General features: G+C 28.8%; 3 protein-coding genes across 3 annotated transcripts; 2 read left to right on the top strand and 1 right to left on the bottom strand.

Annotated features, from left to right (window-relative positions):
- The first annotated feature begins 5,025 nt into the window (after nt 1-5,025).
- Nucleotides 5,026-8,514, top strand: LOC126660844 (very-long-chain enoyl-CoA reductase). The gene is made up of 4 exons (XM_050354536.2): nt 5,026-5,375; nt 5,476-5,515; nt 7,035-7,789; nt 8,156-8,514. Exons 1-4 carry the CDS (start codon nt 5,307-5,309, stop codon nt 8,222-8,224), a joined length of 933 nt encoding a protein of 310 aa, XP_050210493.1. The 5' UTR covers nt 5,026-5,306; the 3' UTR covers nt 8,225-8,514.
- A 1,184-nt stretch (nt 8,515-9,698) lies between these two features.
- LOC126660954 (actin) lies at nt 9,699-12,516 on the top strand. The gene is made up of 5 exons (XM_050354682.2): nt 9,699-9,812; nt 10,294-10,363; nt 10,948-11,341; nt 11,482-12,095; nt 12,203-12,516. Exons 2-5 carry the CDS (start codon nt 10,304-10,306, stop codon nt 12,266-12,268), a joined length of 1,134 nt encoding a protein of 377 aa, XP_050210639.1. The 5' UTR covers nt 9,699-9,812; nt 10,294-10,303; the 3' UTR covers nt 12,269-12,516.
- A 594-nt stretch (nt 12,517-13,110) lies between these two features.
- On the bottom strand, nt 13,111-15,724 carry LOC126660958 (epsin-3-like). The gene is made up of 4 exons (XM_050354686.2): nt 15,534-15,724; nt 15,003-15,125; nt 14,073-14,234; nt 13,111-13,708 (listed from the first exon to the last, which is right to left on the bottom strand). Exons 1-4 carry the CDS (start codon nt 15,668-15,670, stop codon nt 13,351-13,353), a joined length of 780 nt encoding a protein of 259 aa, XP_050210643.1. The 5' UTR covers nt 15,671-15,724; the 3' UTR covers nt 13,111-13,350.
- Between the last annotated feature and the right edge of the window lie 671 nt (nt 15,725-16,395).

Genomic DNA, 16,395 nt, shown 5'->3' on the forward strand with positions numbered 1-16,395 from the left:
GTTACATAACGTAACGGCCGTTATTTACAGGTTTTTGGACCGATTTTGAACCGTTATATATATTTTGTAAGGTAACGGCCGTTATCTCTGCTACTTGAAGGTAAACAGCCGTTATCTCTGCTACTTGAAGGTAAACAACCGTTTTCTCACCTTGACCCAAAGGTAACGGTGTGAAGTAAATTTAAAACAGAAAAAAGAAGAGGAGCAGCCAGCGACCACCTTTCTGTCAAATGTTCTCTTGCATTTTATTAAGTTGCAGCGCTGCAACTTCTCTTCTTTTAGGTTTAGATTTTGTGACAACACTTCATTGGTCCTAGTACCCAATCACTAATCTATTTTCTTAAACAAGCCCAAATGAATAATTTTAAGAAAGAATTAGCTAATTACCTAAATTAGGAAAATATTAGAATTTTTTAACCCAAAAATTATAACTTAATTTTCATGCCCTAAGCGTGTCAGCCAATTACTTTATTACTTTGCCGCTTTATCTTTTATACTCCACTTATACCTAACATATTTTATTCAGAGCTTCTTTTTCTTTTTCTTCTTCTTCTTCTTCTTCTTCTTCTTCTTCTTCAGCTCATTTAAAGAGAAAAAAACAACAACAATTCAACAATTAAATTCAAAATCTTCAGCTCATAACAATTCAACAAATTGATTTCTCTAATTCTATCATTACTTTTTAAAAATTTATTGTGAGTTTCAAATTTAGTTTCGATCCGCTCGAATTTTTAATTCGTAATCAAATCACCTCAAAATTCACTTTCAATTCAAATCCAACGATCATAACTTTCTCAAAAAACAAAGAAAACTGTAAATTATTAATTAATTTGTTCTCATTAAAAATCTAGTAAAAACGGTTTCAAACGGTTTCAAATGCAGTTTCAAAAGGTTTCAAATACAATTTCAAAAGGTTTTAAAAAGTTTCTAAAATACATTTTTATTATCATTTAAAAAAAGTTTATAGAATGATTTCAAACATTTTACTAGCGTTTCAAAGAGTATAAAAAACTGTTTTAAACAGTTTACAAAGGTTTCAAACAGTTTACAAGCGTTTTAAACAGTTTAAAAAAACTGCTTCAAACAGTTTATAAAAATTTCAAACAGTTTACAAGCGTTTCAAACAGTTTCATAAATAGAATTTGCAACTTTTATTTAAATACAGTTTCAAACAGTTAAAAAAATGTTTCAAACAGTTTATAAAGGTTTCAAACAGTTTTTTAAAAAATATTTTCAAACAGCTTTCAAAAATTTCAAAAACAGTTTACAAAAGTTTCAAACAGTTTAAAAAATATATTTTCAAACAGCTTACAAAAATTTGAAAAACAGTTTACAAAAGTTTCAAACAGTTTACAAAGGTTTCAACCAGTTTCAAACGGATTTTTAAAACAGTTTCAACACTTCATAAAATAGTTAAATTAGTTATAATAACAGTTTAATACAGTTTACAAAGTTTTCAACAGTTTATAAAGGTTTCAAACAAACAATTTAAATTGACTTTTAAAAACAGTTTATAAAGGTTTCAAACTAAATTTAATTAATGATCATTGTTTGTTTGAGTGTGTGCCTTTTTGAGAATGATTAGGGATAAGCTGCTTCCTATTTGTGATCGTCGTGGTAACATTTACACTTGGAGAAGGCTCATCAGCTGGCTCTGTAATCGAATTTCTGAAAAGAAATGTTTCGAAAAATCATTCCGACTGCTACTGTCTATTATATCTGAAAGGATAGAAACAAGAAGATTTTCAACTATGAAAACTCATATGCTTCGACTATCATTAGAAGTATTAAAACTATTGTTATTTCTAAAGTCAATGTTGATAACGTGAACACCTATAATGCTGTGTGTGGGTTACAGAGGCTTAATTAGCTAAGCTACGAACCAACTATTTTATCCTCAAGTCAGCTTTTGTTCGCTCCATACGAACGGACCAAGACCCATTCGCATTAGTTCATCCAAATTCCTTACCCTTATCCTTATGTTCTATTTTAGTTTGTGGCTTTCTGTTTAGCTTTTTAGCTTGCTAAGTTGAATTTTGTTGTTTGCTCATTTGAGCTTGTTGCTGTGCTTTGTTAAGCTGATTTCTCTTGTTGTAATATTTTTTTCCAGTCTAGTAAAAAAGTCTTTTTTTTGGGTTCTCACCAAAAAAAAAAAATATTTAAAACAAATTAATTTTTATTCGATAATTTTTTTATTACATTTAATTATTGATCGATAGATAATACTACTAATATTTTTTTCTATTACAATACTACTAATATTAATATATTTAAATGATAAATAAAAAATAAAAAATAATTGATAATTTATTTAAGAAAAATAAAAAGCTAAATAGCAATTTAAAGGGGTAATCTACACAAATCCCCCAAAAATGCTCCAATCTAACATATTTACCTCAGCTTTTTTTATTTTGCAGTAATCACTCAAAAAAAGAAAAAAGTTTCTATAAATCCCTCAATACTCCAAGATAGTTGTCTTTGATATAAAATAGGACAAGTTTGTCCCTGACCACACGCATGCTAAATGCGGAAGAATAGTCATATCTGTTGAATGTTGTTGCCTAATTAAATAAATAAGCTTAGGTGGCATGAGTAATATTCAAACATACCCGTGGACATAATACTTGTGTTGTTGAATGCTAGTGCTAAGGAAAAAAAAATTAGGTGACATGACTAATTTTATCTTTTGACTACTTCAATAATTGAATTGTCTAATTTAATCTTTTTAATAGCATATTTCTTCATTAGAATATTGTATTTAAATAATATTGTTGCCAAAATTAATAATTTTAATAAATTATTTTACTAAACAAAATTAAATTTATTTATTTTAAATTCACATTTAATTTACTTTTATTAAAAATTAATAAATTTAATTAATTAGTTAGTTAATTTATTTTGTTTTACTATAAATTATTTGTGTTATTATTAATTTTTTAGAAATTATTTAATTAGACTAAATAAATATTAATTTATAATTAATTCACTCATAATTTATTTTAGGTTAGTTTACTCTAAGTTCACATTTCTTTTACATTTTACATTAAATTATTTTTAATTTATATTTCATTTACATTCATTCTATTTCAAATTTACATTAAATATAAATGATTTAATTTTAGTAAAATCATATATAATTTTTTTTTCAGTTTATTTGTTATTTTATAAAAAAAAATTATTGTGTAAATTTTTAATAAACTAATTTGATTAATTTTAAATTTATAATCAATTTATTAAGAATTTATTTTAGATTAGTTTACTTCAAATTTATATTAAGTTAATTTTAAGCTTACATCAACTATAATTTCATTCAAACCTTAGATACTTTTGTTACTAGTTTATTTGTTACTTCATAGGTTTATTATTGATAGGGTAAATTATTATTAAATTAATTGAATTAGAATAAATTAATTGTGAATTTATAATCAGTTTATTAATAATTTAATTTAAATTAATTTATTTTGAGTTCACACTGAGTTTACATTAAGTTCATATTGAGTTTATATTAAGTGCACATTGAGTTTATATTGAGTTCACATTGAGTTCATATTGAGTTCACATTAAGTTCATATTGATTTCACATTGAGTTCATATTGAGTTCATATCGACCACTATAATAAACTTAGATGTTTATTTTCAATTTACTATTAGTTTAATTGTCTCTTTGGAAATTTATTTTTAAACTACAAATAAATTAATTTGATTAGACTAATATAGTTTTGAATTTATATTCAGTTGACATTGATTTTACGTTAAGTTTATATTAAATTTATATTAAGTTTACATTGAGTTTATATTAAGGTCTCATTGAGTCTACATTGAGTTCATATTGAGTTTACATTGAGTTCATATTGCATTCATACGGACCACTGTAATAAACTTAGATAATTTATTTTCAATTACTATTAGTTTAGTTGTCTCTTCGAAAATTTATTTTTAATCTACAAATAAATTAATTTGATTAGACTAAATTAATTTTTAATTTATAGTAATTTATCCAAAATTTATATTAAGTTGACATTGAATTTATATTAAGTTCATGTTAAGTTCACATTGAGTTTACATTAAGGTCACACTAGGTCTACATTAAATTCACATTGAATTTACACGGTTTATTTTTTAGGTTTATTTTAAAATTAAATTAGATTTCACTTCAGTAAAAACTTAGATAATTAAACATCCAGTTTACTATTAGTTCATTTGTCATTTTGTGAGTTATTTTTGATATGTAAATTATCAATAAATTTATTTGATTAGAATAAATTAATTTTAATTAAACTAATTCAAATTTAAATTTAAAATCAGTTTAATAAAAAAATTAATTTAAATTATTTACTTTAAGCTGACATCAAGTTTATACTGAGTTTACACTGACCACAACGGGTCAAACCATCACATATCTAGCCATAAATAATTTTAATTTGAATAATATATAAATATTAGTATCTTTATATAATATAAAAAATATATTTATTTTAATTGGAGAATAAATGAAAAATAATAGAAGAAAAATTAAATAAAAAATAATAGAAAGAAAATAAATATTAGTATCATTATATAACATAAAAATATATTTATTTTAATTGGAGAATAATAGAAAGAAGAATTAAATGAAAAATAACAGAAAGAAAAATTAAATAAAAAATAATAAACATGTGACTCCTATTTATAATTTATAATATTTTTAAAAGTAAAAATAATATTAAATAAAGGATTAAAAAAATAAATTAAAATGAAGTAATGCATGAGCAGGTAATAGGCAATGCATGAGCAGGTTGATTTATGAGCAAATAAGAAGTGATAACCATTGTGGAAATCCATGAGCAAGTGAGGATAATAATCAGCGTGTGTAATGCGTGAGAAAGAGCAAATTATTCTCTGTTATAGAAACATAATAGAATAATAGAGCATGGGGATAAAATAGGGAAGATAAATATCTAAAGGTAAACATACAAACTATTTTTAAAAATTAAGGGATTTTTACAAGAAAAAAAAATCTGGGTGATTTACACAAACTTTTAAGTTTTTGGTGATTTGGTGTAATTTTCTCAATTTAAAGAGGGGCGGTTCATCAAAATATGGTTAGCTCTCCTACTCCCAACTACATCTCTTTAATACATCAGCCTATCCATCCACCATCTTAAATCGGCCCACTCAAACCCATCTCTCTACTTTCATTTCACAATTCACACAGATCTTCAATTTTCCCAGTTCTTCTTGAATCTTGAACAGAATCCTTTGCAATTTAAAGGGTTTGTTCTTACTGCAATTTACTGAACTGGGTCTCTCTCAGTTTAATCTCTAAAATGAAAATTACTGTTGTTTCACGCAGTGGTAGAGAGGTCGTTAAAGGTGGACTTGAGCTCAATGACTCTGTAATATTTCTATCTCTCTGTAGTATGTAATAATTTTGAGTAGAGTAAAACAGTTTGAATTTTTGTTTTGATTTTGATGTGTTTGTGTTTTTTTTGTTAGGCTACAGTGGCTGATCTGCAGGAGGCAATTCATAAGAGAAGTAAGTGATGCATGTAATTTAGTATTTACTGAGTTTGAGATTCAATTCAATGGCTGGACTTAATGTTTTATTTTTGTGGATGTTATTACTGACTTACTGTTATGATTTTAACTTGGAGGAGAAACACATTTTATGTGGTAATTAGATTTGTTATGATAGAAAGCTATGTTGCACTAAGAGTTAAGTGAATTTTAGTTCGAATAATGATTTGGGTTTTAGTTATATGTTTTGGCATTTCGTTTATGTTTCCGGGGACTTCTGAAATTTTGGAACTTTATATTTCTAATAGGCTTAATTGCTTTAAAATCGCAAACTTTAGCGTGTTTTGCAATTTTAACACGAATTTTCAATTTTGGCGACATTCAATACCAACTTTTGAATTTTTAAAATTCGGAATACCGAGCAATTTCTCGTTAAAAAAATACTGATGTGGATGTTGGAACTCTGTTTATTCCGGTGTCCAGATCAACATTTATTTGACGGAAAATTCCTTGGTGTTTCGAATTGTAAAAAAAATAATAGTTCATGTCCTAAATTGCCAAAATTGAAAGTTCATATTAAAATCGCAAAATATGCTAAAGTTCATGATTTTTAAAGCGATTAAGCCTTCATAAAATATTATTGTGGAAGAAATCATTTTGCAGTTTTTCGTTTTCCTGCTACATAAGTATTAGATTGGCTAGAATTTGATATTCCTATCTACTTGCTTTGTTGGTAAACAAGTCCGATTGGGGATTGTGCTACTTGAGTGCTGCTCATGTTGTTCCATTGTTTCGACCACTTTTTTATGTTTTTTTTATAAGTTGCATGCTGTTGTTAGAGCTTGCAGTCTTTCTTGTATATCACACATTTGTCGTTTTAATTGGCAATGTGTGAATTTAATGGCTGGATCAACTACAAACATCTGTATAATATGTGCTTCACTTCTTATTATCTGCAGCTATATTCACAATATGCTATGATCAGACTGCATAATTTTTTATTAGAATTTTCAGCAAAGGACACTTAAAACAAGATTGCCTAGTGTTTCTTTATCTGTTAGACTTTATTAATATCATTTGTTTAAGTTTAGTCACATCATTTGAAAGAACGTTGTACTTTAATTGTGGCTAATTTTGTAAATCTTCTCTTGCTGAGTTCAATTCTAGTTTTTCTTATTGAGTTGTCTTAATATTTTGATATTCTATTTCAATGGTTTATATCATGTAAAACTGCATCCCACGTACTAAGGAAAATCCCGTAACATTGTAGATTTTGAAGGTGAAGGCGAGTAAATGGCTTGTCATATTTTTATCAACAATAAATTTAGAAATGAACATGGATGCGTCTTTAATTTTTATTCTAACTTGCCATTATTTGTATAGATTTATTTTTAAGTCATATTATTATTTTCAAGTTTTTATTTGAAAATTCATTTGCAAACCTGAGGTATTATTTACAAATGGGAGTGTGTACATATGTTTTTTGAGCACAGATGTGAATTTTCTTTAATAACCTGATATGCTGCTTACTTTAACAGCCAAAAAATTCTATCCTTCAAGACAGCGGCTTACTCTCCCTATTACACCGGGATCAAAAGAAAGGGCAACGGTTCTGAACTACAAGAAAAGTCTCAAGGATTACAGCGATGGGAATTCAGATAAAATTACTGTAGTTTTGAAGGACTTGGGTCCACAAGTTTCCTACCGTACTCTCTTTTTCTTCGAGTACCTGGGTCCTTTGATCCTCTATCCAGTCTTTTACTTCTTCCCCGTGTACAAATATTTCGGATACAATGAGGAACGTGTCATCCGCCCGGTTCAGACATATGCTATGTACTACTGGTGCTTCCATTACTTCAAGCGTATCATGGAAACATTTTTTGTACACAGATTTAGCCACGCAACTTCACCGCTCTCTAATGTCTTCCGAAATTGTGCTTATTACTGGACCTTCGGTGCCTACATTGCTTACTATGTGAATCACCCGTTATACACCCCTGTTAGTGATCTTCAGATGAAAATCGGGTTTGGCTTTGGTTTGATTTGTCAAGTTGCAAACTTCTATTGCCACATCTTGCTGAAAAATCTTCGAAGCCCTGATGGAGGTGGCGGGTATCAAATCCCAAGTGGATTTCTATTTAATATAGTAACATGTGCAAATTACACAACCGAGATTTATCAGTGGTTGGGTTTCAATATTGCAACACAGACTGTTGCGGGCTATGTTTTTCTTGCGGTTGCCACTTCTATAATGACCAATTGGGCCCTTGCAAAGCACCGCCGTCTGAGGAAGGTATGTTTCATTACTTCCGTAGCTACTTTAAGCTATTGCATTTTTTGCATAAAAGAATTGTAACAATAGGCAACTGTAGATTCATCTTAGTATAACTAAATCATCATTTCGTATTGGAACCATGTATAGTAATAGGATCCGAATTAGGGTGGTTGCTTTAGTTGATTACTTGATATCAATTCCAGATGACTATTCACATACTGTGTTGAACGAAAACTTCTTGAATCCTATATTTCAGCATTTTGTGTCTATTTTCAGAAACGCTATGAAACTCCGATACTCGAAACTTATAGCCTAATGTTGTAAAACCCATGTCTTTTCATCTTATTGTTCCTTACGTAGTTCTGCTCTATTTGTTCTGTGTAGCTATTTGACGGGAAGGATGGAAGACCTAAATATCCACGCCGATGGGTCATATTGCCCCCATTCCTGTAGAAATCAACGCATTTGCGCCAAACTTATTTGCTGATTTAGTTCTTGATTTGGGCAGTAGTACGATGATACTAGATTGTGGTACGTTCATCTCAAAAATGAAGCGGAATTCATGTTTGAAGAACCGAGTTTTACTATTAGATAGTAAATTATTGGATGGAGATGATCAAACATATTTTCTTTTAAATTTTCTTCAGCCTGTTAAATTATTTTGCAAGTTACCTGAATCTTGTTGGTTTAGCAAAGTTGTTGAATTTTAGCTTTTTGATGATCATTAGGATCTCTTTATTTAATTATTTGTTCTTTATTATTAAGTAGCTTTAGCTGATGAATGGTGCTGCCATATATTATAAAGTGCGAATATTTGAAATGGATATGATGATTAAATTAAAAGTATGCAATGAAGGATCGGAAGTATTTTGATCTGTAACCAAGTCATCGTGAGGGACACTTGGTGACACTCATAATTATTGATTCTATATTACTTGGTTCTATTTTATTAACTAGTGTAAGAAAGAAGATGGGAATGAAAATAAAATTAATTTTTCATATTTTATTATCAATGTTAAATAAAAAAGTTAAATAATTAATAGTATGATAAATTACTAAATGTGATGTTTTTATTTTTGTATATATTTATTAAAATACTTTCATAATTATCAATTATTTATTTTATTTTATTAAATTTTGATTTGATTTTTATAGAAATGAAAAGTTCATTTTTCATGGATGACGAGAGGAATAAATGGTTCTACTTGAAAAGATAATTAAATTTTCATTTTCAAGTGAATTTTCATTATTTCTATTTCATTTCAACATCACATATGACCTAAAATGTTATTGAAAGACTTATGAGAATTATAAGCATAAAATAAACACTACACCTGTCTTAAAATCTTAATTTATTAATTGTTTAAGTTATTAAATCTTAAAATCTTTATCCCACCTGTTTTTCTTTTTAAATAAATTTGGAGTAATTACAAAACAACCCATAAATTTTACCCTTTTTTTATAATTTAAACACGAAATAATGTCAATTTCAACACTTATAAATACCTACTTCGACACCAAATAATTTTTGATAAATTTTTTTTGATGTGGATGTCAATTGCTAAAATTTTAAAATCATGTTAAAATTGCAAAACGCCTAAAATGGATGAGTTATTTTGGTATAAACTTTGTGTCACACTTATATTCCAACAAACCAACAAGTTAAAAATCACTTTTGAAGATTCAAATTCAAAGGGTTAAAAATAGACAAAAAAAACTACACATAAATTAATCAATATTCTAATAAATTCCTTTTCCTTTTTCATTGGAAGCAATTATAACCTCAGATTCACAAAATCAATTTAAATGCTCTGCCCACGACGCGTTCTTGCTGTAAGTTGTACCCACAAAAAATGAAACACTAAATTTAATCTAAATCCAACGGCTCACATTACATATCGGACCTTCATTTTCCCATATAATGCACATTTTCCATTTTCGCTTTCAAAAAACCAATCACTTTTCTTCACTCTCTTCGCAAACACATTCCTAATTCTCTAACAAAAATTAATTATTTCTCATTCATTAGTTTGTAATTAAGGTAATTTTTTGGGAAAATGTGTTTGTTTTTGTGTTTTGCATTTTGATTTTATGAAGTTTGAATGCAATTGCATGTGTTTTTTTTGAATTTTGGATATTTAAATGTTTGATTTTTCTTGTTTTTTTAGAGATGAATCTGATAATTAGATGCATTTTGGATAGATGGTTTTATAATTTCATTAATTAATCAGGTTTTTTTATCGGTGACGCTCGTGAGAGAAATTGAACCAAAAAATTGGCAGGATGCTGCTTAGCGTTTATTGATTTGTTTCAGTTTTTTGTTTATCGGGGTGCTTGTGGGATAAATTGAACCTACGACCTGACAGAATGCTGCTTAGCGTTTATACCATTTGAGCTGTAGTTCATTGGTTCGATTAGTTTTGTTTGATGGAATTTGTTTATTTAATCTACATTATGAGCTTGTTGGTTTGTATGGAAATTTGAAGGTTTTAGATTGATTCGGAGAATTTTGGGATTTGCAGGCAGTAGAAGATGGCTGATACTGAGGATATTCAACCCCTTGTCTGTGATAATGGAACTGGAATGGTCAAGGTATGAAATCCATTTTATTGTGATTGTGCTCTAGATTTATGCTTTTTACAAAGTTGGTCTGAAAATGGCAATGTAGTTTGCATAGACAATATAGTTGGTTTCATTCTGTTTGAAAAAGGCTTAATTTTTTTGAAAATTTGATGGAACAAGCTAATAATATTGTATGCTGTTGATTTCAACATGATACCGAATAGAAAGTGGATGTGTTATGTATAGGAATATAAGTTAGTCGGGCCAACTCGCGAGCTATTCGGGATTGACTCGAAAAATATTTAAAATCGACTCGATTAATATCGAGTCGAGCTTGAGTATTAATAATTATATATTTTCTTAATATTATATATTAAAATTTTAATTTTTAAATATATAAACAAATAATTGAGTCGAATCGAGCTCGAATATCAATTAGTCAACCGTGTTGGAGCTCGATCTCCTAAAATAAATCTCGATCGAGTTCGAGTCGCTTTAGATTTTGGAGTTGAGTCGAGCTCATGCTTCACAGTATTTCGGCTCGACTTGGCTCGATTACAACCCTAGTTATGTATATTGTTATTGATTTAAGTGATGCCTACGTTTGTTTCTAGGCTGGATTTGCTGGAGATGATGCTCCACGTGCTGTATTTCCCAGTATTGTTGGTCGTCCTCGTCACACCGGTGTGATGGTTGGTATGGGGCAGAAAGATGCCTATGTTGGTGACGAGGCTCAATCCAAAAGGGGTATTTTGACATTGAAATATCCAATTGAGCATGGTATTGTAAGCAACTGGGATGACATGGAAAAGATTTGGCATCACACTTTTTACAATGAGCTTCGTGTTGCCCCGGAAGAGCACCCTGTTCTTCTCACTGAGGCTCCGTTGAATCCCAAGGCTAATCGTGAGAAGATGACTCAAATCATGTTTGAGACATTCAATACTCCTGCTATGTATGTTGCCATCCAGGCTGTTTTATCCTTATATGCTAGTGGTCGTACAACTGGTAAGTAATTCAATCAATTTCTTAACTTTAACAAACATTTCGTTAGAAAATGAGCTGTTCAGTTTGCAAAGAATCATGTTTCACGAGCTGGATAAAGTTTATGTTTGCTTACTTAGTAACGTTTTCGAACTTTTGTGCAGGTATTGTGTTGGACTCTGGTGATGGTGTCAGCCACACAGTTCCCATATACGAGGGTTATGCCCTTCCTCACGCCATCCTTCGTCTTGACCTGGCTGGTCGTGATCTTACTGATGCCTTGATGAAGATCCTCACTGAGCGTGGATATTCTTTCACTACCACAGCCGAACGGGAAATTGTGAGGGACATGAAGGAAAAGCTGGCTTATATTGCTCTAGACTACGAGCAAGAGCTAGAGACCGCCAAAACCAGCTCATCCGTTGAGAAGAGCTATGAGTTGCCTGATGGTCAGGTCATCACCATCGGTGCTGAACGTTTCCGTTGTCCTGAGGTTCTCTTCCAACCATCAATGATCGGAATGGAAGCTGCAGGCATTCACGAGACCACCTATAACTCCATTATGAAGTGTGACGTCGATATCAGGAAAGATCTGTACGGTAACATTGTCCTCAGTGGTGGCTCAACCATGTTCCCGGGCATTGCTGACAGAATGAGCAAGGAAATTTCTGCACTAGCACCTAGCAGCATGAAAATCAAGGTGGTTGCACCACCCGAGAGGAAATATAGTGTCTGGATCGGTGGTTCAATCTTGGCTTCTCTTAGTACCTTCCAGCAGGTCGGCTCAAACCCGATAATCAATGCACACGCGTGTTTCATACCCGGAATTGTTTTTATGAATGATTTTATAATGTTCTCATTGGTTTGTTGTTTATTTGATTGCAGATGTGGATTGCCAAGGCGGAATATGATGAGTCCGGTCCATCAATCGTTCATCGGAAATGCTTTTAAGTGTTTGGAGAATAGGATTGTTACAGAAAGAGAGAAGAAAAGAAGTGGTATTTTGATTATTGTACGTTTATTACGGTGTTGGAGTGATGATAATGAGAAGGCCAGGAGTTGTTTGCCAGAGTTGCACAATTCTTTCATTGTTACTATTTTACAGAATTTTTTGACTCTTAAATGCAATTTCAGCTTCAGCTTATAATTCATTTTTTGTTCTTGTTTTATAATGATAATTTACAAAAATTTGATTGTCATTTTGATTTTCTTGCTTTATATACTAGCCAAAGCTGATTAACTGTTATAGTATTTTTTTTTTATTTCTTTATCTTTATATGTAATTTCAATTTAATCAGTCTAAAAATTAATAATATTAAATTAATCAGCTTATTATTAATATGAATATAACATTAATAATATTAAAGAAAAAATTTATAAATAAAAAACTCATAACAAACTTCATGAATTTAATAAATTATTATTCTAGTAATAGTTACGCTTGTAGAAATAATTCTATAATAGAACAAAATTAAATAAGTTTAAATAAAAAAAATTTATAAGAAAATATTAAATAAATAATTTATCAAAATTGAAAATTTGAGAATATAAATTAATTATGAAATTAAATACTTATTGAAATAATAATTTTTATAACAAATGTAGTTAAGAAATGTAAATCAAATAAGTAGCTTATAAAAATTCTGAGCTCATAAAAGTATAAATTATCTTTTAAATTATATAATTTTGGAACAATATAATTTATAATAAATATTAATATAAAATATTATTACGTTATATAAACTTGGAACTCATAAGAATATAATCAATCCATCATATATAAAATACGAGTCTGGACTGTCAATTAACTTTTTTTATTTCAAATATATACAAATTCATGACAACTAAAGAAATCTCATCATTCAAATAATTAACAAAATCACACTAGTCCTAATGTAATGCACCTCACATATATTACAAAAGATGAACATTGTATCAACATTGAGGTCTCAATACTAATACTATAACCTAAAAACTTACGAAAAGAGAAAAATAAAATCAAGAAGTAAAAAAAAACAATGAAATATTTCACTCTAAATTGCAGAAACTAGGGTTTCTTTAGTATCATAATCACTATAGCCGAAAGGATGATCTTGCATTGCATTTTCCTCGGCTGTAAAATTCTCATTATCGTCCCAAGCCAAGAACTCATATTCTTGATTCGGTTGATCATTACTATAGTTCGAATTATGTCTCGCGATTAATGACTTGTACGCCAAGTCATTGAAGCTACCGTCATTTGAAGACGAGTCATACGAGAAGCTTCCGAATCCTTGAATTTCTCGAGTTGTTTTTCGAGATTTTTCCCTTTCTTCTTTGAGAAATTGATCATCTTCAAGAAGCTTAATTATTCTTGTACTTAAGTTTCTAACACTAGTGCCCCAGGTGAATCTGCATGTACAACGCAATTATAACAAAATGATATCAAAAATCAATTGTTTATTTTAAGTTAAAATATTTTAAATTTTTCAGATCAAAATTAATTTATGTGGAATTAAAAAAAACAAATGATGTTATATAATATAAGTCTAGTGGTGAGCAAATGTTCGATTCGGTTTAAAACTGACTGAATCAATTATAATCGAAATAAACGATTATTGTATCTTTTTAAACCATATCGATCAAATTAACTGATAAATTAACCAATATCTTAAAAATACAAAATAAAATTTAGTCGAACAAATAGATAAAAATATAAAGAATTACTAAATAAAAACTTTAAATTTTATTAAGTTGTGAGTTTGAGTAGACCAACCCTTTATCATCAAGAAATTGAAAGGTGCCTATCTCTTGAATAACCTCTTTATCACACTGAAATTCATCAACAACTCTTAGAGGTCCATGAGTTAATATGTGTTCTAATACAAGTAGTGATTTGTAAGAGACTCTCCAAGTTTTTCTTTCAAACTTCATCAACCTGAAATAATTGCAAACAAGAAAAGCTATCAGCCAATATTACGGGTTTAAAATCCAATTGATAGGTCTACAAAACCAATCCAAACCGAAAAAAAAAAACAAAACACAAAGTCGGTATGGTTTAATGTTATAAAAAATCGGTTATTTAATTTGGTTTGACTTTGGACATTTAGAAAAGTTAGTTAAGTTTTAAGAGAAACCGAATCGAACCAGAAAAACATTCAAACTGGCCGAATTGATTTAGTTTAAAATATATTAATTCCTTAAACTTTAATTAGATTGATTCAATTTTGAAAAAAAAATGATTTAAATCGAATGCACACCTTCTACCAATTGATTCAGAAAGATATATGAAGATAAAATCAATGGGTCATATATGTGCATGAGTGGTACCTTAATTTGATCATACATTTCGAATTAGTACCTTAATTTTAATTTGTGTATATCTCTCTAGTATATAATCTATAATTTTTATTTTATGTAAAATGACCTCAAAATTTTCGGTCAAACTAATTAATCATGCTGTCACTTTTTTAAAATATTGATAATAATACAATTAATGTGACAATAAATTTTATCAAACATAGTTCAAATGGTGGTCATGTCAACTTAATTAATCAACAAATATTAATGTATTTTCACCTAAAATTTAAAACAAATTCAAAAGGATCCTATTAAAATTTAGCAACAAATTTAAAATATAAATACCATGAAATATTTTAGTTACCAATGCATTTAACCCAAAATTAAAAACGAAAAATTAGAGAACCTCTTGTGTAGAATGTCAACAATTCTCCAATAATCATCAACTTCGAAGGCAGCCCTTGAAATTACAACCATACTACGTGTGTCTGCTGCCCACAAATCTCCATTCGTAACCTCTTCTGTCAATCTTTTAAGACCAAATATATAAAATAAATTGCAATCAAGTCTTTGTAAGTATTAAAATATGACATATATTTCATATTAATGGTTAAATTTTCTGTGGTACTAAATATTTACTTGTATTTTAATTTGATACAAAAACTTCAATTCAAATTAAAATTTTATTAGAAATTCAATTTTTATTTCAAATCAAAATAATTTAAATTTTTCAAACCAAAACTAGTTTAGACAGTAATCGCTGGCATCATATTTTAAAATTATATTTTGTTATATAAGGCACCATATAGAAGAAAACTGACATGACGACCGACATAGCAATCGATGTAGCATCATCGAGTGACTAAAAATTATATTTTTGATACGAATTAATGTTGTAGTACCGAAAACGTATATTTAGATATAAAAAAAAACTTACAATTCCGCCGGTGTAACATCGGTTAGAGCTAATCGAGCAGTCTTGATCTTCTCTTTCAAGAAGAAAGAAGCTTGTCTCTTGAATTCATGGAGAAAAGGACTAGACATTTTTTCATTTCTTTGTAAAAGCATTGACATGTTTTTTGGTAGGAGAATAGTAAAATAGTTTTCTTCTTGGTTATCCCTTTGGATTTGTTGTCTATGTACGTAACTAGGGCAACTACTCCACTATATATATAGTAACTGAAACCAACTACTACATACATAAATGAAGATTAAACTAATCGGCGGGTCCAAATAAATTTTATAAGGTGAATATAAATATTCAAATCTTTTAAAAGTTATAAATTTTTCTTAATTTGACGAATTCGCTAGAAATATATATAGTTTTTCAAAATCGATTTAATTGTACTGACATAGCAATTGAATATTAAATTTAAGAAAGTAGTAAGAAGAAGAGTTTGCCTATTGGAATGACACATGGTTCGGATAAATTAATTTTTAAAAAATCTAAATTAATTTTGAAAAAATAGATAAATTTTCAGCAGATGGGCTAAATTAGAATATATTGCAACTTTTAAAAAGTTTATATAAATTTTCAAAAAGTCAAAAAAGTTTAACGTTTTAACACTAGTAAACTATAAAAAAATAGGCAAAATAGCAATTTTATCTAGAAATAACTGTGACACATGAAATATTATACTATTATATTTTCACATATAATACTATATATTATATTGTTGTTTGTGCTTTGTACATTTATCTATGTGTATGAACAATGGCAAATGAATAAAGATTCAAAATTGAGTTGGGATAATAACAGTTGAAAAAAAGGTGGAATTGGCATGGAAAATTCGGCCATT

This window comes from Mercurialis annua, linkage group LG8 (assembly GCF_937616625.2).
Source record: "Mercurialis annua linkage group LG8, ddMerAnnu1.2, whole genome shotgun sequence".
In the NCBI taxonomy this organism is placed as follows: domain Eukaryota; kingdom Viridiplantae; phylum Streptophyta; class Magnoliopsida; order Malpighiales; family Euphorbiaceae; genus Mercurialis; species Mercurialis annua.